The following is a 27,866-nucleotide window of genomic DNA, read 5'->3' as shown; positions in this document are numbered from 1 at the left end:
CTATAGAAAGGAATTTGTAGCTTTAATTCGATCTCTGATATATTTGGAATTTTCTTTCTTTTTCTTCCAATTAAAAAAGGGAGCCTAATATAGTTCCCAAAAGTACACATAGAAGAAACACCTAGAGAGCACTGACAAAGAGTACGCATTCCTCTTTTAAGATCATGTGAAATGTTTTTGCTGAAAACCAAAAGCTAATTTATATAGAAAAATAGCTTGATCGGAAGTTCTACCATAATGCAATAAATAATATTTGATCCAGAAACATTCCTCTATAGAAGCTTTAAAGAACAAGAGGTTATCATATGTCGAAAAAAACTATGAGACATCAACAAGACGGTCTTAGCAATCTAATACCATAGAGTCGACCCTGTAATTCTAACCTTAGTAGACAAGGCTCTAGCTGCCATTATAAAGAGATAAATAAGGAGACAAAGAGTCTTATTGATAAAGATCTCGAGAAGATGAATCGGGTCCAAAGCTTTACCATTTAGCAACATCGAATAATTAATTGAACTCAAACACTACAAGATCAAACCGACTCAACCCCTATCAAAACCGAACTGAAGCAATATGATTGTTAGAAAAGATCATTCAAGACGATCATAGGTTTTAACGATATAAAGTTTCAGGGTTACCAATTCATTCATCCATTGTCTTTTATACTTACATAAATTATCAATTAAACAAAATAAATGAATTTTATAAATTAATATATAAATACATTTAAAATAAAATAAAGTTAGAATTTATTTTTATTTTTTTGAAAAAAGTTAGAATTTATTTTAATAACAAGTATAAGTCTAAATGTACCATATTATTATATAAATAAATTTTAATAACGGGGTATCTTAAGAATATACTGATGTCCTATTTGTACAAATTGTGAGTATATATTTAGAAACTCGTTTTCTTTTATTGTTAGAAAGAAATTCATTTTCAGTCTAACGATTAGGCGAAGCTAACAGAAATAAATTTGGATTAGGTGCCTAAAAATACTCATTTGGCTGCCATCTTGCAATATTTTATTTATTAGAGCGGCGATAAGGAGTGAAACTTGACAGATCTTCTTTTATGAGTGGGCAAAAGACATAATCTGAGTAAAATAAATAAATAAGTGAATAAAAGCTTATCGGGATTGCCAAAAACATAAAAAACAAACAAACTTAATTATTGAGTTCCGTGAACCATACTGCCACACCCTGTTCTCAGTTTAAACGGAGTAATAAATTAATTAAATATCCCCTTAACCTGACCTTTCTCCGTGACCCTAACGTCGTTAACCCCGCCGCAACGACGTCACTCACAACGCCGTTTTTTCGTAACGGAAAGCCATGAACCTAAGCAACCAAGATAACTGTATAATACTACTTCTTAAAGCAAGCTCTCTCACACACACACCAGAGAGAGAGAAAAGAGAGTTTTTCTCCAACCTGTATCCATTTCTTTGACAGCGCTGAATGTTCTAAACCTAAATTTCATAATTTTTTCCTTTTCTTTTCTTTCAAAAGTTGGACTTATTTTATCATCGATATTCGAACGAGATTCTTTTAGCATTTCTATTTCTGGCAATTCTATTCGCTTTTCCACAACAATTCACCATCAGTCTTCGCTTTCGATTTCGATTTCTTTCTCCGCATATTTCAATGTTTAATTCAATTCTCAGCTGATTCTTCGCGCTAATTTCCATAATTCAGATCGAAGGTAAACACTCATGTCCTTAACTTTTAACTACTTAATTATTCTCCTCTCTTTCTTTGCCTTGTTTCGATTGTTATGGACTTGCTTTTTGTTTTTCCCTGATCTTCCAATAATGTGTTTCAGATTGTTTGGAATTTTTTTACCTGAATTTATGAGTAATTTGCCTTATGCGTTGAATTTATTTTCATAATTGTTGATTTTTTTTTTTGTTCAAGTAATTGAGTGGCAGATTCGAGGATGTACTTGAGGTTTGAAGTTCTACTGATGATTATAGCAGTGGAGTAAATTCTCTAGTTGAGAACTGTACGAGAGAAATTCCTGGATTTCTCTGTAAAACAAAATTCAGAGACCGCAACTGGCAATCAGCTTCTTACTCTTAAAATCCAGAGGTGAATTTGCTCGGAAAGTAAATGCACCTCCGATCTCAGGCGGAGGGCTCGCATCTTCTAACTATTCTGCTTTTGCCTGAGAAACGGATCTGATAACAAGGAAGCTGGAAGCATGCATTAGGAAGAAGGAAGAATTTCCGATTTCTGAAACTTTAGTCTTATACTCTCTAATTCAATCAATCTCTCTCCAAGGAAAGAGAACTATTTCAGAGATTTTTTTTCTTAATTGAAATTGGTTGGTGAAATTAACAAAATATCTCAACCGTGGATGGAGATTCCTCAACAGCAACGTCTTTTCGAAGCCGAAGGTATTTTCATTTTTTTGTTTGAATTTTCATTTATTTTATTTTTATAGCTTAATTGAAACAAGAACAGATTAAAGAGCATATTAACTGTAGTTTAGAAGCATATTTTCTACAGGAAGGAAACCAACACACGACTTTCTATCACTGTACAGTCATTCAACTGTCCAACAAGATCCAAGGCCTACTTCTCAAGGTACTTTAATTTTTTCTTCTTCCATTTAAGATCCCGAAGAATTCGTTGGGTCTTTAGTGTTCTAATTATTTATTATCACTATTATTATTATTTTTTAATTGCAGACATGTTCATGACTTTGATGTTTTCCATTTAATGTGAGGAAAAAGATCAATTACTATCATAGGTAGTATTTGTATATTTGACGAATCACTCACGATTTGTCAATGCACGTGATGAGTATTGAATCATGGATCTGGGCCTAAAAATTTGGGGTGGGCCAGGTCGGGTAATAGGGGTCGCTAAATCCGAAAAGGAAAGACTTAGCAGTTAGCAATTAGCACCATCAGATTGGGCGCACTGGGGTATGTTGAATGGGACCCATTTGAAGAGTTGGCCATGATCTTGATTTGTTGTCACATGATTCACATAATTAGCTCTTTTGCACATATGCATTGCATGTTCTTCGCAATAAAATTTCATAAATCATCCACTACATTTGATGAGAGAGAGCTGTGCTTTTCATTCATGAATAACGGTATCATTTCGATTAATTAATCAATTAACATACGGAAAGATTATTATATAATTGACTAAAATTCCACTTATAAGAATTCTCCACAGCACATGATAAATTACTGTAAATAGGATATATACGTCTTTCGATTTCAAGCACAGGTTAATGAGATTCATAATGTAGCTAGCTATGGGTTCGAAGCAAATCAGGTTAGAAGGAAACAATCATGTATGGAAGCATAAGCTTTGTACTTCCTTGGTTGGTATAGATGGCGCAGGAATCAGAATCTCTAGTTGAACATTTGAATCACCATTTCACTTTACCGAAAGGTTCATAATTGTTTGTACTTATATGAACTTGTTAGGTTTAGCGAGTTGTAAATCTGAAGTATAAATTTACTTTCCTTCTTGGATGAACAGGTTCCCTCAAAACTCATGACTTTTTGCTACCACTGGAGCGGGTAGAAAACGGAAGTGCTAAAGAAGAAAACCCCGTTGAGATTCCGTCATCAGTTGAAAAAGCACCACCAAGCTCCGTGGAGCACATTCTTCCCGGAGGAATTGGGACTTACAGTATTAGCCACATTTCGTATTACAATCAAAGAGTTCCAAAGCCAGAGGGAAGCCCAATATTCACGGTAGCCCAAACAAGTAGTACAGATAAAAATGACGAGCATTCCAACTGCAGTTCTTATACCGGAAGTGGATTTACTTTATGGGAAGAATCTGCATTGAAGAAGGGAAAGACAGGGAAGGAGAATGTGGGAGAACGATCTAGTATTGCCAGAGGTAACAATATTCCTTTTACTTATTGTGTTGCATGTGCATGCAAGTCCATTAACAAAGATATTTAGTGAAGGGGTATGAGGTCAAAATTGTTACTTATTAGTTGGTGGTCTGAATTAAATATTAATAATGACATATCAGGAAGAAAAGTACAAAGATGAAGTTGATACATGATCAACATACCCAATTTGCCAAGAAAGAAGATGTACAGTACCTTCAAGTGTAGCTGTTTAGGTTTTGGGCTAATTGATGAAAACATCTCACTGTCCTTGCTGAAATCCACGTTGCCATTTTCGTCACTAAAGTTCAACTTTTTTGGACTACTGGCTAATGCTGATACAGTAGATGTTGCTAAGAAATTAGTTTTGAGGGACCCAAGGATGACCATGTCCAAACGTGAAATCAACCAGAGATTATTGTGAATCTCGCTGGTCATGTGCACTGCTGCCTGCGTAATGTACATAGGGCCCCAAATAGCTAGACAACTCAATCAGTGGTTTGCCTCCTATACAAAGAAAAGATGGTATTGGAACCAAAAAATAAAAAGATATTTTTTAAAAATGGAAAAGCCAGCTAGGAAGGAAATTAACCCGAGAGATGTGCGGGCAATGGAACCGAAAATGGTGCAACGAGTGTGCATCTAGATCTAGATGTGTATTTAGTGACAGAGAAACTGGTGGCAAAAGATACGTCATTCAGTTGGAGGCCAGCCAAGTGAACTACTACTACTTTTGACATTTTTTGGGACCATTACTAACTTCACTAATCGACATTCTCACAATAATAATTCTAACAATAATTATGCAAAAAAAAAAAAAAAATAACAATAATTAAATATTTAGACTACCGAGTACTGACACTGTTCCGTTCTACGTAGTACTCTACTGTATAATTACTGTGTCCTGTGTGTAACCAAAAAAAATTACTATGTCCTGTGACACATTAAATGTTCGCTGTCACGCAGTAATTCTAACAATTTTGTTCCCCAAAAATGAATCAGGAAAAGTTGAGAAGCTGAGAGAACTGTTCTTGAAAAAAAAAAAAATTTGATGGCGGAAAAAACACACCAAATTATTAGTCGGATAATCTTTGTTTCTATCGTAGTAGTTCTACTTAGTATAATCTCGTATTGAAATACTAGTTTGGCGGTGACAGATGCAGCGGCAAAGGTAGGAGCGCATTGGACGACGGAGGAGAGGCTGTCCCAGCTGTCGACGAACAACCAATACAGCAGCTTCAGCTCTCTGTATGTCTCTTTCTTCTTCCATTTTGTTCTTTCCTTTATTTTATCTGATACTTCTTATCACATGGGTTAATCAACAGGCCAACAGGGCAGAAAAGCCAAAGCTTTATGGAAATGATCCAATCAGCTAAGGGTTGTAGTCAGGATGATAATTTAGACGACGAGGATGAGTTCGTCCTTAAGAAAGAAAGCCCTCCGCCTATTCATAAAGGTTTGTTCCATCGCTTGACTCTGCTGTTTTATAACCCATTCCGTAGAGATTCTGAATTGAGATATAACCCAAAAAATGCATCTCATAACTGCGTCAGCTCAATATAAATTTTTTTTAACAATACTCACTGTGGAAAAGTTTGATTTAAAATTTATTTAATACTTGTAATCCATTAATATCATAATGGGTTTGTGAATGTGTTGTTACCTGTAATTTTACAATCCATTTTGATAATGGTAATTTTAATACCTCTTAATTAATTTGGTAAAAACATAAAATATTATTTTAAGTTTCATATTATTTCTGAGTTAGTAAATTAATCCTAAGTCAGTCTAAAAAATTTGAAAGGGATAAGAAACAAAAATATTCCTAATATTGACATTAAATAACAATTTTACTTTTAACGTTTAAAATTATGCAATTTTACCCCATAACATTTGCAAGTTAGGTCAATTTTACCATTGGGATTTGAAAGTTGGACTAATTTTCAATCGTTATTACACAGAGCACTTATGCAGTTATGGATCTCGTTAACTCTATTCAGAAAAATTATCTCATGTTATGCTCCGGATCAAAGACACATTTATACACAGGATATTTTTTGAATTTTTTTTCATGTGTCTTCGATAAGTTGTTGATGAGTGACAACATAACGCGCATTTCGAGTGGAGAAAACGAAATTCATGACTTGCAAAGTATACTTATTGCTAAAGGTAAAATTAATCCAACTTGCAAACATTAAGAGGTATAATTACATCATTTATAAAGTTAGGAGATTATCAAAGTTGATGGTATTTTTGCATCTTAACCAATTTAAAATTACCTAAAATTGAACCATTATCTATTTAATAAAACATAGTTCACTACATTGGTGTCCTGTTATGTTGGTGGACCTCTAAATTGTGGTAATGTCTTTCTTTCTCATTAACCCCTTTCAATTAACAGGGGAATTGAGGGTAAAAGTGGACGGGAAGAGCACCGATCAGAAGGCTAACACGCCACGGTCAAAACATTCTGCTACTGAGCAACGTAGAAGAAGCAAAATAAATGACAGGCATGTTTTTAATGATTCCTATTGTAAAATCTAACAATGGCGCAGTTGTCATACATGTTTTTATTCAGTAAAGAAGTTGGGATTCTGATATGCGATATTGCTCGTTGAAAATTCACTAACTAATCGTTCTGTACAACATAACATGTAAAATTAAATTGAACTGCTTATGCTTAAGAAAATTAAAATTAAATAAGACTATTTTCAGTTTATGCAGCTAGGTTCCTGGCGATGAGTAAATATTTTATGGGAGGTTCAAATTTTGGGTCGGTCTTTTACTCTTTCAATTTGTGCCCGTTTACTTCGACTGGTATAAGATAAGTAATTAATAAAGATAAAATCGAGCAGATGGAAGGAGGGGCAGGCCTAACATAAATCTACTACGCTGCATCGTCTTTTCTTAAAAGCGAACATTAATTGTTTAATCCTGTTTTCCTTTTCCTCATATGAAGTACATTTAATGTTTGGCTTTATAGCACATGAGTGCATTTAAGAAAAAGCATGTGTACCGTGAAATTTGGAAGTAATAAATGTATTTTAATACCATGAGTGCATTTAGGAAAAAGCGTGACTTTTACATCTCTTTTGCAGATTTCAGATGTTGAGAGAACTCATACCGCATGGTGACCAAAAGAGAGACAAGGCATCGTTCCTATTAGAGGTACAAGGAAGTCCCAATAGTTATCTGTTCTTTTGGTCTGCACTACAAGTGAATCTCCGAATGATGAGATTTCTGAAACTCTTTTCAGGTTATCGAGTACGTTCAGTTTTTACAGGAGAAAGTACAAAAATATGAAGGGTCATACCAAGCATGGAACCAGGAACCGGCAAAATTGATGCCTTGGGTAAAAATTCTATACTTAATGCTTGCCTTTATTTTCTGCATGGTATGGAGCAATTATAACGCATGATCAAATTTAGTGGAGTGATGATTATCATTACAAGCTAACAGTTGGCTCTGTCTTATGTTTGTTGCAGAAAAATGGTAGCAGACCCGCAGAAAGTTATGTGGATCAATCTCGAGCCATCAACGGTGCTGTTGCTCCTACATTACTATTTGCTGCAAATTTGGATGAGAAAAGCATTGCTCTTTCTCCAACCATTACAGGAGGTGCACATAATGCAGTAGAATCTGAAATGAATTCAACGTTCAAAGCACTGGATCACCATCACGGAAAGGCAATGCCATTTCCTATGTCGTTGCAGGCAAACAACGTCTTCAACTCTGGAAAAACTAGTGGAGCAGTAGCTCAAATCGCACCTAGAATTATACTAGATGATGATGAGAATGTGGCAACTCAACCCCAAATCCAATCACATCATACCAGATCATGTACTAGTGATGGTTTTGCTGTTGCTGGTGATAAGTTAAAAGAACAAGAGCTGACCATTGAAGGTGGTACAATTAGCATCTCAAGTGTGTATTCTCAAGGGTGAGTTTATGTTCAGAATTCACATTCATCTATTCTGCTCTTTTCCTTAGTCCGCCTTTCAATTTCTAAGTTATGCATTTCATGCATCCCAAAGCTGTGTATGTTCAGTCCTAGAGCTTTTGAGGAAACCATTTATAAATCCATCTATTCACATTTTCTTAATCCTATCTGTATAGCATTTGATATAGGGCTCTGTTTGATAAATAAGTCTATTGTTTATGGGTCGCAGTCTGAGGCAAATAACTTAGCTAATATTGTAATTGATGCAGGTTACTAAATACTCTAACACAAGCACTACAGAGTACCGGAGTAGATTTGTCACGGGCCAGCATTTCGGTGCAAATTGAGTTAGGAAAGCAAGCAAGTAGAAGACCAAGCATTCCAACATCAATGGTTAAGGTATACTGACATAGACTTTTTAATTATTTTGAAAGCTGGATCAGAATTTTGTGGTGATGGAAATCATGAACAGCTAATATTTTGTTGTACATAGGACAATAAGGTTGCTTCAAGTAATCAAGGAGTAATAAGGACAAGAGGTTCAAGTGGAGAGGAATCTAATCAAGGCCAAAAGAAACTCAAGACAAGTAGAGTACCATAACTGTTATTCTTTATTATTATTATTATTTTTGAGTTAATTTATTCATTTTTTGAAACCCCTGTTCCATAATTAATGGGGGTTATTCATGTGTTCTCCTGGTTTATGAAACTACCCAGTTGAGACCCAAATGATTGTACATGCTATTTTTCAGCTTGATGGTATCCACAGAAATTCCTTACAGAACCAAACATACTTAATATTCATTTTCCTTTTTGTGTATCCTCAAAGAGGCTTCCATAGTCCATCTTGTAATGTTGAGAAGCTGCTTTTTCGTTAAAGCTTCCATTCATTTGACGTTTCTTAATTCTTTACTCTTATTAACTACATTTTTGTGGAAAATTAGTTCTAATTTTCACTCTTATTATCTGCTTCTTTTTAAGTACAGATACATTCATTTCATGTTTCAGAAGGATCTTCTTCTTTTTTATGAGTAGGGTTTTTGACGAGGTAGGGTACTGAATACATGACCTCTCACCTGCATTTTAGGGAGTTATACCCAGTTAGTGTTTCAAAAGTTGATGGGTTAGCCTCTAATCAACTTAAATTAATTATTAGTACAATCATAACAGCTATTAATTTTTTATCAAATCTAATAGGATTTTTACTGAGAATTCTCTTATTCTTTTGAGCCCAGCCCAAAGCTATGTGGCTTAATGACCCTTCAAAAGCTCTAAATGGCCAGCCCATAATAGAATCAAATTTTAAACAAAAATAATTCAGTTAAAAAATGACACAGAAAGAATAAATTGTAATTCTCATCCATCACAAGGATACTTAGACATTAGACATGTAAAAATAAATTTATACACAGCACATGTAAAACTTGTAAATTGCAATTCTGTCCATCATAGTAAATAAAAATCTTATAATACTCATGTAAAAATATTTTAAAATAATTAATAACAAGATAACATCAGTAATCAAATAAATTAAAACAACTTAAACATCAATTTCATCCACTTTGATTGAATTTCAACATTTCAAAAAATTCAATAAGAGTAGATAAAATTGAATGAAAGTGGATAGAATCGGCTATAACTCATGTCCAAAACATTAAAAATATAATAAAACAAGAAAATCGGTGTCTAACATAATTTCAAGTAAATCTAAAAAAATGTAACATCCCAATTTCACATCTGTACTGAATTTCATTCAAAATATAAGAAATCGATTGCATTTGAATGAAATCAATTAAAAACAATAGTAGTTGAAAACAAAGATAACCATTTAAAAATAAGGTTTTAAAAAAAGTTCAAATATGTGATTAAAAAAAAAAATCAAATATGCTTAATTTCAGTTATCTTATTCAAACTCATTTCAAGTCATTCACTTTGAGCATTAATTTCTCATTCATCATTTGTCCGTTTTGAGTTTATAATATATTTTTAAAAAGATCTTATGACAAAGAGTACGTTGATATATTTCAATTTATTCTGAACTTAATTTATTCGTTATATATTTAAGACTCAAATTAACAAAAAAAAAAAACAAACCAAAAGTTGTTTATAATTTATTTTGGATATATATAATGTATAAAAATAATTTTAAATTAATTATATATATATATTATTTATTTATTTATTACGTCATCCAGTTCGACCAATCCGTGACATTCGGTCCGACCAAATAACCCATGACCCAGTCATCAATCCGGTTTGATATCCGATCCGGTTCTGATAACATTGATAAAAACATCTTGCGAAAATCTTATGAAATCAGCTGAATGTAGGGATGGTAACTGTACGGGACGGCAATAAAAATATATTTCTCATTCCGTCCCCAATGTTTACGGGGATGGTTTTGAAGAATCCCCATTAAATAATTTGGGGATTTTTTCATCCTTATCCCCTCTCCATGCGGATTCCACGGGTAACGGAGAATCCCATGTCCAATAAAATAATATTAATTTAAAAATATACTTAGTTTTTATATATATATTGTCATATTATAAAACAGTCGGCATATTATTTTTTTGAGCAATTCAAACCAAATCAGTTCACAATATCATGTGGAGTAAATGGAAGATTTAAGTGTTGCAGCATCGGCGACAGAGAGAGTGGGCATAAGAGAGAGAAAACGTTGATCTGAAGCAAGACGAAGTGAAACGGAAATAGGCCAGCGGAAGCGGAAGGAAGACGAGGGGCGGCATGCGGAAGTGGAAGGAAGAAGATAGTATAATATGCGAAACAAGTGCTAATGGATTTAGGTTAATTTAGTTTGTAAATAAAATAAGAGTTAGAATAATAGCATCTGATATGTGAATAAAATGAATTTACTTTAACTGTTCAATTGTTTCAATATAGTAGGTTTGTATATAATTAATTTAGGTATTAATTTAGCTATGTAATTAATTTAGGCATTAATTTAGCTATATAATTAATTTGAGTGATATTTAAAATTAACAAGTTTATTCGGAGATCCGCACGGAGACTTATACTATAATGGAACAGGGATCCCCGCGGGATTGATATAGCAATCCGCATCCCCGTTTAGGCTTTGACGGAAAAAAAATTCTCGTCCCCATCCCCACTTTTTATGGTTATTCCACATCTCCGTCGATTCGGATATCTGCAGTTTTTGGATAATCTCCTTCCCATTACCACCCCTAGCCTGAATGTACATGAAATTGAGTTATATTTGAAGAAATGAACTAAAACTTATATCAAAATGATTGAAACAATTAGAAGAAACATTAAAAACTTGTTTAAAGAGTTAGTTATGGCTTTCAAAACGTTAATGAACACTAACCACTAAAACTTTAAAAACAACATCTACAAAATATAAGAAGAAGAAATAGCAATACAATGTTTCATTATGCAGCTACATATGAACTACACATTTCCACTTGATTTCAATATAACTAAACGTGAAAAATTGTGACTGAAAGAAAATGTGGTAGACACTGAGTCAAAACGAACTACTTGTAGTTAAACATGACTTTCAACGACTTACACATCATGTCAAAATGACTAAAATTCCACCAAATTAACTAAAACTCAAGTATAACTAATTGTAAACTATCATGTAAAACCAAATGAAATGTTTAACCCATTTTAAACTCAATTTAAAGTGATAGAATGTAGCTAAAAGTCATTGAAATTCACTTAAGTCATTCTTTCCTCAATGGCTATTTGGAAGAAGCGGTTTATATGGAACAATCTTTTGTCTTTGTGCACCCTGCATATCCTAATTATATTGACCAACTCAAAAAATCTCTTTATGGCCTTAAACAAGCACACCGCATATGGCACAAGTGGTTGACTAACACTGAAAACTCTTGGTTTTTCAGGTTCTAAATCTGACACTTCACTTGTTTTAAGACTGCTTTTGTCACCGTGTTTTGCTTAATATATATGTATATGATATTATTCTCATGAGCTCACATAGATCAGTCCTGACATCTCTTATACTTAAATTAAAAGAAACATTTGCTCTCTCAGATCTTGGCAAGCTAAACTATTTCTTAGGTGTTGAGGGTCATTGGTCACCAACTTGTTTACTTCTAAATCCGTCCAAATACATCACTGAATTGCTTGAGAAGGAAAAAATGCCACTTTTAAAGGTATATCGACACTTATGTGTGTCAATGAACGTTTTCAGCTTGTTTTGGATGAGCCCTTTTCGGATCCTACTCTCTTTCGTGGTATTATGGGAAGCCTTCAGTATTTATCCTTTACACGGCTTAATATATAATTTCCAGCAAACAAGCTTGCTCAGTTTATGCATGCACCTACTATTGTTCATTGTCAGGGTGCCAAACAAATTCTTCACTACCTTCAGCACACCAAAGATCATGACATCTTTTTTCATCATTATTCTTCCACTATTCTTCACGGTTTCACTAATGCGGATTAGGCTAGCAACATTGATTATTGCAAATCCACCATGGGTTATGCTATATATTTGGGAAATTTCTAATTTCGTGGACTTCTAAGAATTCTATTGCTCGTTCCTTCGTTGAGCCGAAATATGGAGCCCTGGCTACTGGTGATTCTGAGATTAACTAGCTTCAGATTGTTCTACAGGAACTTGGCGTCTCCTTACTTTGGCCTCCCCGAGTCTTGTGTGACAACATCTCAGCCACATACTTAACAGTTAATCTTATCTTTCATCATTGCAGTAAACACATTGAGGTATATTTTTTTTGTGTTCGTGATCAGGTTTCAAAACATCTACATGTTCAATATGCTTCTACCTTGGATCAAATTACAGACATCATGACTAAACATTTATCTAAAGATCATTTCAAAATTCTTTGCTCCAAGCTGAGCATTTGAGGTACCCTTGCTCAACTTCTAGGAGGGTGATAGAGTTATATAATAGGTGAATTACACATTGGGTTATATTTATAGTTATGACTTTAGGGTTTATTGGTTACCTTTGTGTGTGTGTGTGTATATATATATATATATACTTTTAAGATACAATGAGAAATCATGTTACCCATGCTTCTTCACTTCATCCTCATGAATATTCAACTACAATAAGATTGTTAATGCCTACATGGAGGATCGGCACTGACAATTTATGAGCTCTGAGCGAAATAAAAGATAAGTGCCCTTTTAATAAATTAAAAATATACATAAAAAGTAAAAATATATTCATGTTGTGTTTTTAGCCTTTTATAATTTCAGACTTGATAATTAGATTTTCAACCTCCATTCTTCAAAGTCTTTTCTTTCTTGGATATTTTTGGCAGAGAATAGGTGCACGTCTACTGAGAACAGTCTAACCCCCGCTGAGAACAACTTGATCCTTGCTGAGAACAATTTGTAAATTTAAGGCAATTAATAAGATTTAAGGCTTATAAAAGCCATAATTGAGCTCTAAACACCTTAAATAATTAGGTATAATTTACGCCTATCAATTCCAATGAATGGTAAACAGATTTAGGGGGTAAATTTCATCAATGTGTACAACTTTTGCTCAATTTCACATTTTGGTGTACAACCTTCAATTTGTCTCACTAATATATATGAATTTATAGGTGACCTTCCATTTTGGTGTATAACAGATAAAAGTGACCGATCAACACGTCAGCATTTTGACTGGTTAAAAGTCAAAATTTGACCATCTAAAATAAAATTATTTCTATACCCTCTCCTTACCCATTTCTCTTTCCCTTTCTCTTTCTCTCTCTAACTCCTCTCTCTCTATCTTATTTCTCTTCATTTAATCTATTCATTCAATCACAGTTACTAAAAATTAGATTGAAATTAAGATATAAAAGAAAATAATTACTAAAATAGAAAAATACAATTATGAACACCAACAATAACAATAGTAGAATACTCCATTTAGGATCAATAATAAAAACCAGTTCAACCATGGAACATTATATTGTATCAACATCATATCAGCATTTCTGATAAACTCGAATGGAAGCAAATTTGAAAATTGACAACTTCACGTACAATTATGAACTCAAAAGACTAAAACATGTCCAGTTAATAAAATTCAATTCCCAAGTGCAAGAACTGAAAAAAAAGATGGCGAAGGAAACAATTTCAAATGAATTCTCATTCATAGCCAGCAGCATATGTGATTCTGATTATCAAATTCTAGGGCATCGGAATACTAAAAATTCAAACAAATAATCACTAATCACAAAATTATTCAAAAACAAAAGCTAAGCGCCATACAAATAGTAGAACAATAATAACACTATTTCTAATCAGCACCAATTTCAGATACCAATCAGATCTACCCATTAAATTGGTACTAATTTCTAAGAATAGTAAAGCCGATGATGAATTAAAAATCGACTGACCTTGAAATAAGATAGAGAGGAGTTAGAAAGAGAGAAAGGGAAATGATATAGAATTGATTTTATTTTAGGTGGTCAAATTTTTATTTTTTCACCGGTCAGACTGCTGACGTGACGCGTTACGTTTATCGGTCACTTTTACCTGATGTACATCAAGTGGAAGGTCAGCTATAAGTTCATACATATTAGTAAGACAAATTGAAGGTTGTACATCATGAAATTTTACACCATTGATGAAATTTACCTCAAATTTATACATGCAATTTCATATTATTTAGACATTTTAGATCCTATTTATATTAATATATTTTAAAAAAAATACTTTATATATGTACATACAAAAAATTTGGAATTTGGGCTCCTTTCAGATATGTCTTGGGAGCGGTCGCACTTCTAACATCAAGGTCAGCCCCCTGCCTACATGGAGAGAGAAATGTTTATGTAGTAATCCATATTATTTGTAATCGGAGAGACAAATTGTTCATTTTGAACGAGAATTAAAAAAAAAAAAAAATTGATGAAGAATAATTTATTATTTTTAATATTATAGATTAAGTTTAATAATATAGTCAATAAATATTTTATATAAAAATATTAATTTGATCATACAAATTCAAACCTATGTAAATTGTAAATTAATTGAAGATGAAGATACTTTCCGGTGTCGTTTGGTTCGCAGAATGAAATGGAATAAAATAGAATGTCTATTCCAACAGAATAAAATAACAAAGAATGGAATAGAACTATTCTTATATTTAGTTGGTGGAATAAGATAGAATGGAATAGATAACTTTTTCATTCAAAAGACAACATTACCCTCAAATATCTTACTATAAATTGTTCAAATATTTAATATATATAATTTTAAAAAATATATAAAAAAATAGAAAAATGGGAACATGAAAGATCGAAAAAAATAGAAAAAACAATAAAAACATGAAAACGGAAAAATTATAAAAACATGAAAAGAGAGAGGTAGAAAACAATAAAAATGCAAAAAAAAAAATATAAAAACAAAAGAAAGAAATGAAATAAAAGTGGAAAAGGGTGAAAACGCGAAAAACATATAAATGGGTTAACATTAAAAAATACGCAAAACATGAATAAACACACAAAAAAAAAGTGCAAACGGTAAAACGCAAAAAAAATATAAAGACGTGGAAAGCTGTGAAAACGTAAAAATAGGAAAAATGTAGAACAAACCCATGAAAACAAGAAAATGTAAAAAAAAACACGAAAAACACAAAACGTGAAAAGATGTGGAAAACACGAAAATGTAAAAAACATTAAAAACACGAAAACCTGAAAAATATGGAAAACAGAAAAACGTGAAAAAATACAAAAAAAAAACATGAAAATTTGTTAAAACACAAAAAGTGGAAAATACGAAAATAACGAAAAGTAAAAAAATGTTAAAAATAGGAAACAAAAATGAAAAAGTGAGAAAACACAAAAATGTGAAGAAAAACGAAAAAAGGTGAGCGAAAAATGTGAAAAAACATTAAAAACACAAAAATATTAAAAACACGAAAATGTGAAAAATGCGTTTATAACGTTTTTCATATTTTTGTGTTTTTGGCTTCTTCTTTTTTTACGTTTTTTTCGTGTTATTCAAGTTTTTTTGTTTTTCGCGTTTGTTCACATTTTCGTATTTTTCACGTTTTGTCACGTTTTCATGTTTTTTTTCATTTATTTGTTTTTTTTTTGCGTTTTCACGTTTTAGTTTTTCTGTTTTTTCCTTTTTCGCATTTTCACGTTTTAGCTTATCGTTTTTTCTGTTTTTCATGTTTTTGTTTTTTCGCGTTTTTGTATTTTTCGCATTTTGTTAATTTTCGTGTTATTCACGTTTTTTCATGTTTCTTACGTTTTCATATTTTGTTTGCATTTTTCGCATTTTCACATTTATCGCGTTTTTCATGTTTTCACGTTATTCACGTTTTTCGTGTTTCATTTTTTCGTATTTTTACATTTTTTTTAAGTTTTCCCCAGTTTTCCATTTTCATGGAGATTAATTTTGTAAATTACAAAAATATCATATTGAGAATTTAATGGAGGTTGATTTTGTAAATTACAAAAATATAATATTAGGAATAGTTATTCTTTGGATAAATTGAAGAATAGTTATTTCTTGAAATTAACAAATAGGAATTTCATAGAATAGCTATTCCATTGAAAAAATTCAACTAATGGTGAGAATATATATATTTTAGGGTAAATTCCAAAAAAAAAACCTGTGGTTTGATGTTGTTCCAAAAAAACCCTTGTGGTTTGGTTTTACAAAAAAAAGGACCGTGGTTTGCGCCGTTACAAAGAACGCAGAAATAGAGAAAACGCCGTTTAAGTAAGTGACGTGGCAAAGGGTATATTTGTCTGAAAATATTGGGAGACCTATATAAGCTCCAGAACTCGTTCTTCTTCCCCAATTGTCTGCTTCTTCTCACTTTCTTCATTCGTTCGAAAACCTAAAATCAAAATTCCTTCAAATCATGTTGAGTAATTAACATGTTCGTGTTTCTCTTGATGTTTCGAAGGTAAACCCCAAGATTTCGCATTCCAATTTCGCCTAATTCGTGTAGAATTGAGTGAACCCTAAAAGCTTGAAGAGATGAGTTCATCGAATTCAGGATCTTCTCAAATTTCATTGGGCCAGTGGCATGAATCATACTGCTTCTGTGGATTTAGAGCTCCAATCCGCCGAGCATCAACAAAGGTAAACAATGGAAGGAGGTTCGTTGGTTGTGCGAAATATCCTGATCGAACTGCTTGTCGTTATTTTGAGTGGATTGATCCTGATCAGTTAGAAGTTTGTCGTGCTCGCTTGGATGAACTCGAGATGGAGGTACAGTCTATTTCTGAGGGTAAGAAAAAGGTAGAGATGGAACTCTTGCAGGAGAAGGAAGAAAATGGAAGACTGAGAAAGGAACTTGTGCAGAAGAACGAAGAAAACAGAAGATTGAAATCAGAAAATGGGTGTTTAAAGAAGAAATTAAATGTTATTGGGATTGTATTGATAATTGGATTGATTGTGAGGATGATTGCCAACTTAGAACATGATAGTAGGGTAGATGGTAGATTTGAGTTGCCTTAGTGGTAGGAATACTACACTGTGTAGTTGGATTGTAATCAAAATTTGTAATGCCATTTACCTGTTTGAGTAAATGCTTGTGTGAAAAATGAAGTTGGATTGTAATGCAAATTTGTAATTGTGTCCAACTTATTGTCTTGTGATTTTGATTTTGTGCAACTTATTGGATTGTGATTTTTGTGCAACTTATTGGCTTGTGATTTTGAGTTTGTGCAACTTATTGGCTTGTGCATTTTGTGCAACTTATTGGCTTGTGATCTTTGTGCAACTTATTTGCTCTTAAATGTTGTTCTTACACAAAAATGTTAACAAGTTCATATCACATAATATGTAAATTCCAAAGGTATGACATATAAGTCATTGCATTGAACCTTAATTGTCAAACAAAAGGTATTACATATAAGGCATTGGAAGGTACCTATAATGCCAAACAAAAAGTAGTGTATGTATATATGAAGGGCATAAGTTGTGATTACCCTATACACAAAGTGGTGTACCATAAAGGTCACAATTCACAAAATATACAAAATGGGCAGCAAAAAGTAGTATTCCAATATGCATATCAACAATGTTAGTAGTCTTCAACATTTCCATTGAAATGGCCATGCCTCTTGGCTAAATCTGCAAGGTTTGCAGCCCTTCTTGGTCTTCTTGGGACACTTGGCTCGGGTTCATTTGGGTTGGCTCGTTTCCTGGAGGTAGAAATGGTTGGTGCCATGAAATTTCTGCCCCTGCCCCTACCTCTGGCTCTGGCTCTCACCACTGGTTCAGTTTGACCTATTGCGGAAGGTTGTGTTGGGGGTGGCTGTGAAGCACTTCCTCTACTAACACCACCAACATTTGCTCGTGGTTGTGTTGGGGGTGGTTGTGAAGAACTTCCAATTACATGTCCTTGCTGCATCATATTACACCAAGATATAACTAAATTGCATTATTATTCCAACAATCATCAGGAAAACAGCAAATCCAACAAATCCAACCAACTTACACTATAATGTACAGGGCTGGAAGTGGTTGCATTAGGGACCTTTTTAGGCCTGCCTACCTTCCTAGGTGGACTTCCCTGCAAATATAAGAAAAGAAATACGCATTTGCCTCAAACATAAGAAATGCTACATGGTTGTATAATGTTGATTATCCAAAATTTGTATAGACTTACTTGAACTTGGTTACCACTCCTTTTGTTGTTTAACTTACGCTGCCTTCTTTGCCACGGTGTTTCACCTGTAACTCCAGCTTTGCAACCCCTAGCATTATGGCCAAACTGTTGACAAAGCCCACACTTCACACCACCTCCTATCCTCGAAACCTTATGAGGGTTCCTTGGTTCATCAGCCCTCCTATTCCTTCTCTTCTTTGGTCTTCCAGGTGGTTTAAGTACAATTCCAGGATGAATGTCAGGTAGTGTTGTCCTTTCCCATTCCTCTTGTGATGGCACAGGCTTGAATACATGTTGATATACTGCCAAATACGTTGTCTTCGAAAAATATGCATGCACATATTGCTCTGGTTGTTCTCTTTGATACATGATGGCAGCCACTGCATGTTTATAAGGAATACCAGAAATGTCCCACATCCTACATGTGCATGTCTTATCCTTAAGATCCACAGCAACATTCTTTCCATAATGACTAACCTCGTACAACTGATCACCTGCTCGAGTGCAGAAACAGTTTCTACTATCCACTTTTACCTTCTCAAGTATTTCCTGGTAATTTGGACACACATTCCCAGTGTAGTTCTGCATACCAACGAACTTAGTATACTGTCTCGCCATGAAGGCTTTCCTGATCCACTCCAGCAGACTAAGTATAGGCAACTCTCTATAAGGCAATATCATCCTGTTAAATGACTCACATATGTTGTTTTGAATTGCGTCACACTTTGTTCTAGGGTCGAAGTGACTCCTTGCCCATGTGTGAGGATCATGGTCCATCACCCATTGATGAGCCGCAGGGTCAAATGCTTTTAGTTTCTCCATATGATTCTCCCATAACTTTTTAGTACCAGCTGATGCAGCCTGCCATAAATGGTCTTTGTATTCAACCCCTTTGAATCTCATTTTCATGTTCTCGTACATACGCTTGACACAGAAACGATGTTCCACATCTGGCATTAGCTCCTTCATAACTTGAACTAGCCCCTACAAAAGAAGAACAAACCATAATTAGTCAATTGTAAATAAACACTAACAAGTAAGTACTAAACGTGACTAACCTTTTGTTGATCCGACATGAAGACCCATCCAGTTTCTCTAACCGTTCCATAATCATCCTGCAAAACTTGTAGAAACCATGCCCATGATTCTTTGCACTCAGAGTCAACAACAGCAACAACAATTGGAAATAGGTTCTCATTGCCATCTCTACCAATTGCCGCCAACAACTGCCCCCCCCCCCCCCCATCATTCCTTTCAAATGACAACCATCTAGGCATATAATTGGTCGTAGGCCAGAGAAGAATCCTTGTTTTTGGGCAGCCATTCTTACATACATGTGTTGAAACATAACAATCTCCCTAGGAACTCCTACCCCATGGTCTAGCTTGAGCTCGGTTTTGATTTTCACAACAGTTTCTGGATTAGTGACTTTGAGAGTCTCTGCATAATCATACAGTCTCTTATATTGATCCCTAACTTGACCAGATATAATTTTTCTCGCCTCGCTCTTAGTCCTATAGCACTTTCGAATAGACACCTCATACCCCAAATCCCTCTTAATCTTATTCTTCAAGTATGCAACTTTCAAATCCTTATCATCCCTCATGTCTTCCAAATACTTTTCACAAAGGTATGAAACCTTGACAAATTTCTCATTGTATTGCCTAGGACACGTATGGTTGAGATTACATGTCTTTATCTTGAAAGTTTGAGTGTTTCTAACCATAGATCCTCTAATCCTGAACTCACAATCCTGGGAATCACATCTCACATGCACCAATGATGGTCCATTCTTACTAAAACGAAATGTATGCCCTCCCTCTATTGCCCAAGCCCTCAATGCCTTTCTAAACTCCTTAGCACTCCTAAATATCATACCCAATGCCAAATTTTTAGTCCTTGCATTGTAGTCTACATTAGGCGTTACTCCCTCATCCTCGGAACCTTGCAAACTTCTTAACTCATCATCTAAGTCAGGAGCAGCCTCATTGAACTCAAATTCCACCTCCCTCCTGTTTGATAGGTTCTCATTGCCACCCTCATTATGCATTTCTCTATTAGGGACATTACTTGTACCTATATTTGGAATTTCAGTGTACAAATTACCTTCACTATATAATGACACATCATCACTATCTGAGTTGTCAGGCCCTGAATGAACTTCAAAATCACTATCTTCACTATCCTCACCATCACTACCCTCATTGTCCTCATCACCATCACTACCATCATTGTCCTCCTCACCCTCATTGTCCTCCTCACCCTCATTGTCCTCCTCACCATCACAACCCTCATTGTCCTGATCACCATCATTGTCCATATCAGGACTGTCGCCCCTTTCTTCCCCCCTACCAGCTCCCATATCATTGTCAAGCCCTACTGCATCCCAATCCATACCTATATCAAGCCCTACTGTTTCATCAAATATGTATCCTCCATCAACACCAAACCCCTCTATTACTTCTTCTCTAGCTTCCACTGCTTCATCCATTGTTGTATTACCATCCCCAACCATATCATCAACTAGCTCTACATGTTCCCCTTCTACTTCCCCAACTAGCTCTACATGTTCCCCTTCTACTTCCCCAACTAGCTCTACATGTTCCCCTCCTACTTCCCCAACTAGCTCTTCATCTTCCCCACCTACTTCCCCAACTAGCTCTTCATCAACTCTTTCTCCTTCATGCACTATGGCTTCATCACATACATCTAGACCACCCTCACTATCTAATGACACATCATCACTTTCTGTGCTATCAAACCCTGAAACAAATTCAAAGTCACTGTCCTCACTATCTTCACTATCCTTACTATCATTCACACCTACATTCACATCATCAACTGGTTCGTCTCCATCCACACCTATTTCCTCAGCTACTTGAACTCCAACCATATCATCAACTAGAGTTAAATCCTCTATCTCCCCTACCATCACCAACTCAAGACCACCAACTTTAGAACCTAAGCTATTATCTGAGTTGGATGCGTTGGACTCAGCTGGTGCATGTTCTTCACCATCAACCAGATTCACAAAAACATCATCCTTAATCATTGACACGGGTTTAGGTAAAGCTTCAAAATATACATCCCAAGTATCCCAACCCCTATTAGCATCTGCCACGCTAAAACATGATTTATCATCTACGATCTCCCAATAACTCCATTCACCTCTAAGTCCTATAACATGCATCCACATCCTACAACCACCTGTATACTTTAACTGCCAATAATAATCCAACAATCTATAATACCCTAAATAATCTTTGTCTAATGTAATCTCAGCTTCATCTCCCCCTAAATACTTCATGGAGTCATCAAATGAGGACCACTTGCCTCCATGGTGAAAAACCAGGGTCACATATCCAGCCATCTGTACCCCTTCATGCAACATACTAGCAACAAAACAAACAAACCAATTCAACAACAAAACCATAATATCAAACCAACAACAAACAACAACCAACACTGATCGCGTAAATAGAAACAGAGATATGTATCAAAAGACTCGATTCAACTAGAACCCTAACTATTTCAAACAAAACTCGACAAACGATAATATACATGCAATATAACTGTTGATGATTAATAAACCCAACAAAAAAATCACAAATCCGATTATTAATCGTACAAAACAGAGATATGTATCAAACGACTCGATTCAACTAGAACCCTAACTATTTCAAACAAAACTCGACAAACGATAATATACATGCAATATAACTGTTGATGATTAATAAACCCAACAAAAAAATCACAAATCCGATTATTAATCGTACAAAACAGAAAACCCTAACTATTTCAAACAAAACCCGAAACCAAGAACAGATGTAACATATGAAAAAATCGATTCTTCCATGGATATTGTTAGCTTACCTTGGCTGACACGTAACCCCTTGGAGAGCCTTGAAATGTGGTTGCTCTACCCACTTCGAACAATCGATTCTAACGTCTATCTAATTTCCTCGCTTACGAAATCAAATGCCTTCAGTACAGTAGTAGAAACGATGATTGAAGTGCTTCGGGATGAGTTCTTCCTTAGCTGACCCTTCGTATCCCGATTAGGAAATCGTTCAATGCAAGTGAAATATGGAAAGTCACTAAGATAAACTATGTTAAAACGAGTTCTGGAGCTTATATAGGTCTCCCAACATTTTCAGACAAATATACCCTTTGCCACGTCACTTACTTAAACGGCGTTTTCTCCATTTCTGCGTTCTTTGTAACGGCGCAAACCACGGTCCTTTTTTTTGTAAAACCAAACCACAAGGGTTTTTTTGGAACAACATCAAACCACGTGGGTTTTTTTTGGAATTTACCCTATATTTTAATAGCTATTCTATTTCTTCTATATTCCGCAAACCAAACCAATCTCAGGTTCCAACAAAACATTTTATAAGTTTTTGAAGGACTAATATCACTTTATAAGTTTTGAAAACATTTTGTAAGTGAAGGGACAATCGATTTTTTTAAAGATAAATTGAGGGAGGGACCCTAATCTATTAGGCCAAATAAAATAAATTGGTACAAATTAAGCCCATGTGGTATTATGCCATGTTAGAATTTCTTTATAAAGTTCCCTATGAATAATATTACATAGGTCTAGGCTCCCTCTCTCACTTTAATTATTTATGGGTGTTGTTAAACTCAGCCTCAATTTCCCACCTCTAGCCCCATGAAAGGACAAAAGTACCCTTTGATGCTTTGAGGTGGAAAAATAGGGGAAAAAACCTCTTCCGGCACGCGGGCGTGAGGTAATCACGTCTCACCCTGTGGTGAGGCGTGAGACTATCACATTAAAATAAAAATTGTTGATACTTGTGGTTAGAATTACCCGTTTAGAAATAAAATTACGGCATTTTAACTCGGATTACCAATTAACAAACAAAATTTAAAAACATAAACATTAAAATAAAAATTAATAAACATAAAAATTATATACATAAAAGAGTAAATATAATATCAAAAGTGTTAAAAATGTATTAAGTTCTACAAAAATAATTTAGTTCGCCCGACGCCACGCATCCATCTCCCTCTTAATGCGTGGAACATCATCGTCATCTCGATCATCTCCTGCAGCTGTAAAATGGCACATAAACAATTACTGAATGTTTTTGAGGTTTATAGTTAAAAATACAAATTATAATAAATGTTGACAAACTAAATTATTCTTCTTACCTCGGGTGGGGCACCAGAAAACCACTGCCACAAATCTTTGCATGTTGTCGATCTGTTGTAGCATGTCAGAAATGAACTAATCTCTCCTGTCAGCATCCGTGAGGCAACATGTCCTAGAAAACTAGGAATCACGGAACCATCAACGGGCCCCCCATCCACTGGTCCACTAACTAGCCAGCTCTCGTCCTCACTACCTTTGGGACGTTTGCTAGTCCCTGAAAGTTATTAAATTATACTAAAGTTATTAAATTATACTAAAGTTATACTAAAATTATACTAAAGTTATACTAAAATTATACTAAAGTTATTAAATTATACTTAAATTATAGGGGAAATGTCAAATAAAACCTCTGTGGTTTCACTAATTTTCAGATAAAGGACTGTGGTTTACTTTTTGTCAAAACAATGATTAAGGTTTCAAACTTGGATTAATGCTATTAAAACCATCTTTAACGACCTAAAAATGAAAATTTTTAAGAATTAAAGTTGTTCAATGTCATATTTTCTATGGAACTACCTTTTTTGTTTTCGTCTAAACATGAACTTTCTCTCTCTTTACCAAACGCCATCTAAACAATCTCAAAATAAAAAAGTTGAAGAATTAAAGTTGCTTAGAATATTAGTAGTTCTTAAAATATGTCATTTTTAAAGTCGTCAAAGGTGATTTTAATAGTATCAATCGAAAAAGTCCTTATTTTGTTAAAGTTAAAAACCTCAATCCTTGTTTTGACAAAAAGTAAACCACAGTCCTTTATCTGAAAATTAGTGAAACCACAGGGGTTTTATTTGAACTTTACCCTAAATTATACTAAAATTATTAAATTATACTAAAGTTATACTAAAATTATTAAATTATACTTAAAATTATACTAAAATTATTAAATTATACTAAAATTATACTAAAGTTATTAAATTATACTAAAGTTATACTAAAATTATACTAAAGTTATTAAATTATACTAAAATTATTAAATTATACTAAAATTATACTAAAGTTATTAAATTATACTAAAATTATTAAATTATACTAAAATTATACTAAAGTTATTAAATTATACTAAAGTTATACTAAAATTGTTAAATTATACTAAAGTTATTAAATTATACTAAAATTATTAAATTATACTAAAGTTATACTAAAATTATTAAATTATACTAAAATTATACTAAAGTTATTAAATTATACTAAAATTATTAAATTATACTAAAGTTATACTAAAATTATTAAATTATACTAAAGTTATGCTAAAATTATACTAAAATTATTAAATTATTACTAAAATTATACTAAAGTTATGAAAGTATACTAAAATTATACTAAAGTTATACTAAAAAATACTTGTAGCGGCAAAGCGACCTCCTACGCGCTGGGTCGGCTGTCTGATCGGGGTCGGCTGATCATCAATATCCTCACTGGCGCGGTCACGTGCAGAGGCAGACTTTCGCACTGCCTGGGCTACCACAGCCAGGTAGTCCTCCACAGACTGGCTATCAGGCTCTATGTCAGCAAAATCTGTCGCCCCCTCCGATCCTCCATGAATATCGGGTTGATCCACATGCGCCACCGTCCTCACCTGCTCCGTCGCAGCCCCTCTCCGCCTACGACCAGATATATCTATACCACGCAATTTCGTGTGGCGTGGTGTATCATCCTCGTCGTCCATATCTAGACGACGAGCAGACGACGGGATGGATTTCCCACCCCTAGTAGGTCGCTTCGTCTAATAAAAAATTATACTGAAGTTAATCTTAAATGTAAATAAATATTACACTAAATTATAAATTGAACTAAATTAATTTAAATGTAAATAATATAAATATTTAAAAAAATCCCCCAAAGGGCGTATGAACATCACGTCCTCACCTTAGGTCGGGCGTTTGAACATCACGCCCGACCTAAGGTTAGGGCGTATGAACATCACGCCCGCCCTTAGATGCGGAAATGTGGCTATCACGCCCGCACCACTGGTCGGGCGTGATTGTCTCACGTCGGAACCACAGGTCGGGCGTGATGTTCATACGCCCGACTACGATTCCGGCGATTTCAGAAAACGAACCACTGATTTCAAATCAAAGCTAAAATCAACGAAATAAAATGGTAAATCTTACCATTTTAGCTTTGCCTTTACGGCTTTTGTCACCATCCATGATTCGGTTCACTAATTTGTCCGGATTTGAGCAAAAATCGTATAGGGTTCTTGAGAGGTTTTGGGTTTTTTCAAATTTAGTGCAAAGGGTAGTTCGGTCTATTCCCGGGACTAGAAGTATAAATTAGTGGCTGGGTTTAGTAACCCTATTATTTATTTATGGGTAATTAATTTATTAGTCTCTATATTTTGACAAAACACACTGTTTAGTCCCTGTATTTTCAAAAACACATGGTAAGGTCCCTAACCTTTTTCTCAGTGAACTGTTTAGTCATTCCGTCTGTTTGTTAGATTTTTTACCGTTTATGACTTCGGAAATGACTAAATTACCATTTACTATTTACCTTCAACTTTAGAAGAGGAAATCCAATTTAGAAAAAGAAGCTATTTGTATGGAGAACAACAAAAAAAAAAGAACCAAATGCTTACGAATTTGAACGATTAAGAAGAAAATCAAGAAGAAGAACACTCAAAGTTAATTTCAGATGCATTAGAGTTTAAAGGAAAGGAAAAGAAGAACGCAAATCCAAATTGACTAACAAAATCTTCATAAGAGTCTAACGGCAGGGACTAAACAGTTCACTGAGAAAAACATTAGGGACTAAATAGTTCATCGAGAAAAAAGTTAGGGACTTTATCATGTGTTTTTGAAAATACAAGGACTAAACAGTGTGTTTTATCAAAATATAGGGACTAATAAATTAATTACCCTTTATTTATACTGAGTCAGATAATAACAAAAAACAATACTACAGTAATTAAGTGCATTGGATCAGGTTAAACATCATAATTATTAACCAAATTAAGGACTAATATCATTTGGCTTTGATTACTGGAGTACTAAAAATACATTACATGTCACTCCAAATTCAATAATTAGATGTCAGTCCAAATTCAAATATTTCATGTTAGGTAAGAAAGCTAATTTTACCCAATATTACTATAAACAAATAAATACCATTATATGTGGACATTACCATATTAATTAACAATATATTCTTCTAATTAAAGTAGGTGCTGCATTTTCTTTCATAGTTTTGAATACAATCTCTTTCATTTCAGGTAATTTTAGTCGTTTCTTTGATATTTGCACTAATTAATCAGGATTTTATTACACCACTGTGACGTAATTCTGATGCAATGCCACAATTTTCTTTCGTTTTAGCTACAAATCTTGATTACTATGTAAAATGTATTTTGTATTGGAAAAAAATTATATTTATTTGATTTTAATGAAATTATTATTTTTATTTCCATAAAATATATTATTTCCATATCTAAGTATAAATTTGAATCAAATAATAAAACAATAAATAACTAATAACAATAACAACAATCAACGGATGAATCAAACAAATTCTAAGAGGGTGTTTGATTTTGCTTTTCAGAACAATTCTTAATTTTATATTCTAGTGATTGAGAGTATACCTATAACTAGGGAGATCATTGGTTCGAATCACATCCGGGTGAGGTGGAGATTTTTCTTTCTTCTTTATAATATAAGCGCATTGTGCGCAAAAAAAATTTTAAAAAGAACTCTAAACAAAGTGTTTTGCAGCTCTCTTAAAAAAATAACGTTTTGGATCTTTTCACGAAAAATATTTTGTATTTTGATAAAAAGGTTAATTTCAAATATAACCCATGTGGTTTCAAGTTTTGGCAAATAAATTCTTATGGTTTGATTTCGAGCAAATAAATACCTGTGGTATGCTCCGTTTTTCAAAAACGCGGAAACGGTAAAGACACCGTCTATATGCTGACATGGCCAAGGGTAATTTAGTCAATAAAAATTAATTTCAAATAAATTGTTGTGGTTTGCTTTGCATATTTTTTGCAAATAGATACCCATGGTTTGGATGTTTTTGCAAATAGGTATCCGTGGTATAACAAACCATAAACAAATGCTTAATTTAGGCAAATATTGTGGTTTGTTATACCACGGGTACCTATTTGCCTAAATTAAGCGTTTGTTTATGGTTTGTTATACCACGGCTATTTGTCTAAATTAAGCTTTTGTTTATGGTTTGTTATACCATGGGTACCTATTTACAAAAACATCCAAACCACGGGTACCTATTTGCAAAAATATCCAAACCACATGTACCTATTTGCAAAAAACACGCAA

At 33.9% G+C, this 27,866-nt stretch overlaps 1 protein-coding gene across 1 annotated transcript; it reads left to right on the top strand.

Annotated features, from left to right (window-relative positions):
- Positions 1-1,390: 1,390 nt before the first annotated feature.
- Positions 1,391-8,778, top strand: LOC136233831 (transcription factor BIM1). Its single transcript, XM_066023514.1, has 12 exons — positions 1,391-1,704; positions 1,917-2,398; positions 2,511-2,588; positions 3,504-3,872; positions 5,025-5,115; positions 5,193-5,323; positions 6,269-6,377; positions 6,966-7,035; positions 7,124-7,219; positions 7,353-7,807; positions 8,077-8,206; positions 8,301-8,778. Exons 2-12 carry the CDS (start codon positions 2,359-2,361, stop codon positions 8,406-8,408), a joined length of 1,677 nt encoding a protein of 558 aa, XP_065879586.1. The 5' UTR covers positions 1,391-1,704; positions 1,917-2,358; the 3' UTR covers positions 8,409-8,778.
- The last annotated feature ends 19,088 nt before the right edge of the window (positions 8,779-27,866 follow it).

The sequence above is a fragment of the Euphorbia lathyris genome, chromosome 1 (genome assembly GCF_963576675.1).
Source record: "Euphorbia lathyris chromosome 1, ddEupLath1.1, whole genome shotgun sequence".
Classification (NCBI taxonomy): Eukaryota; Viridiplantae; Streptophyta; class Magnoliopsida; order Malpighiales; family Euphorbiaceae; genus Euphorbia; species Euphorbia lathyris.
The sequence above is the reverse complement of the archived record's forward strand: the minus strand, read 5'-3'. Positions and strand labels throughout refer to the sequence as shown.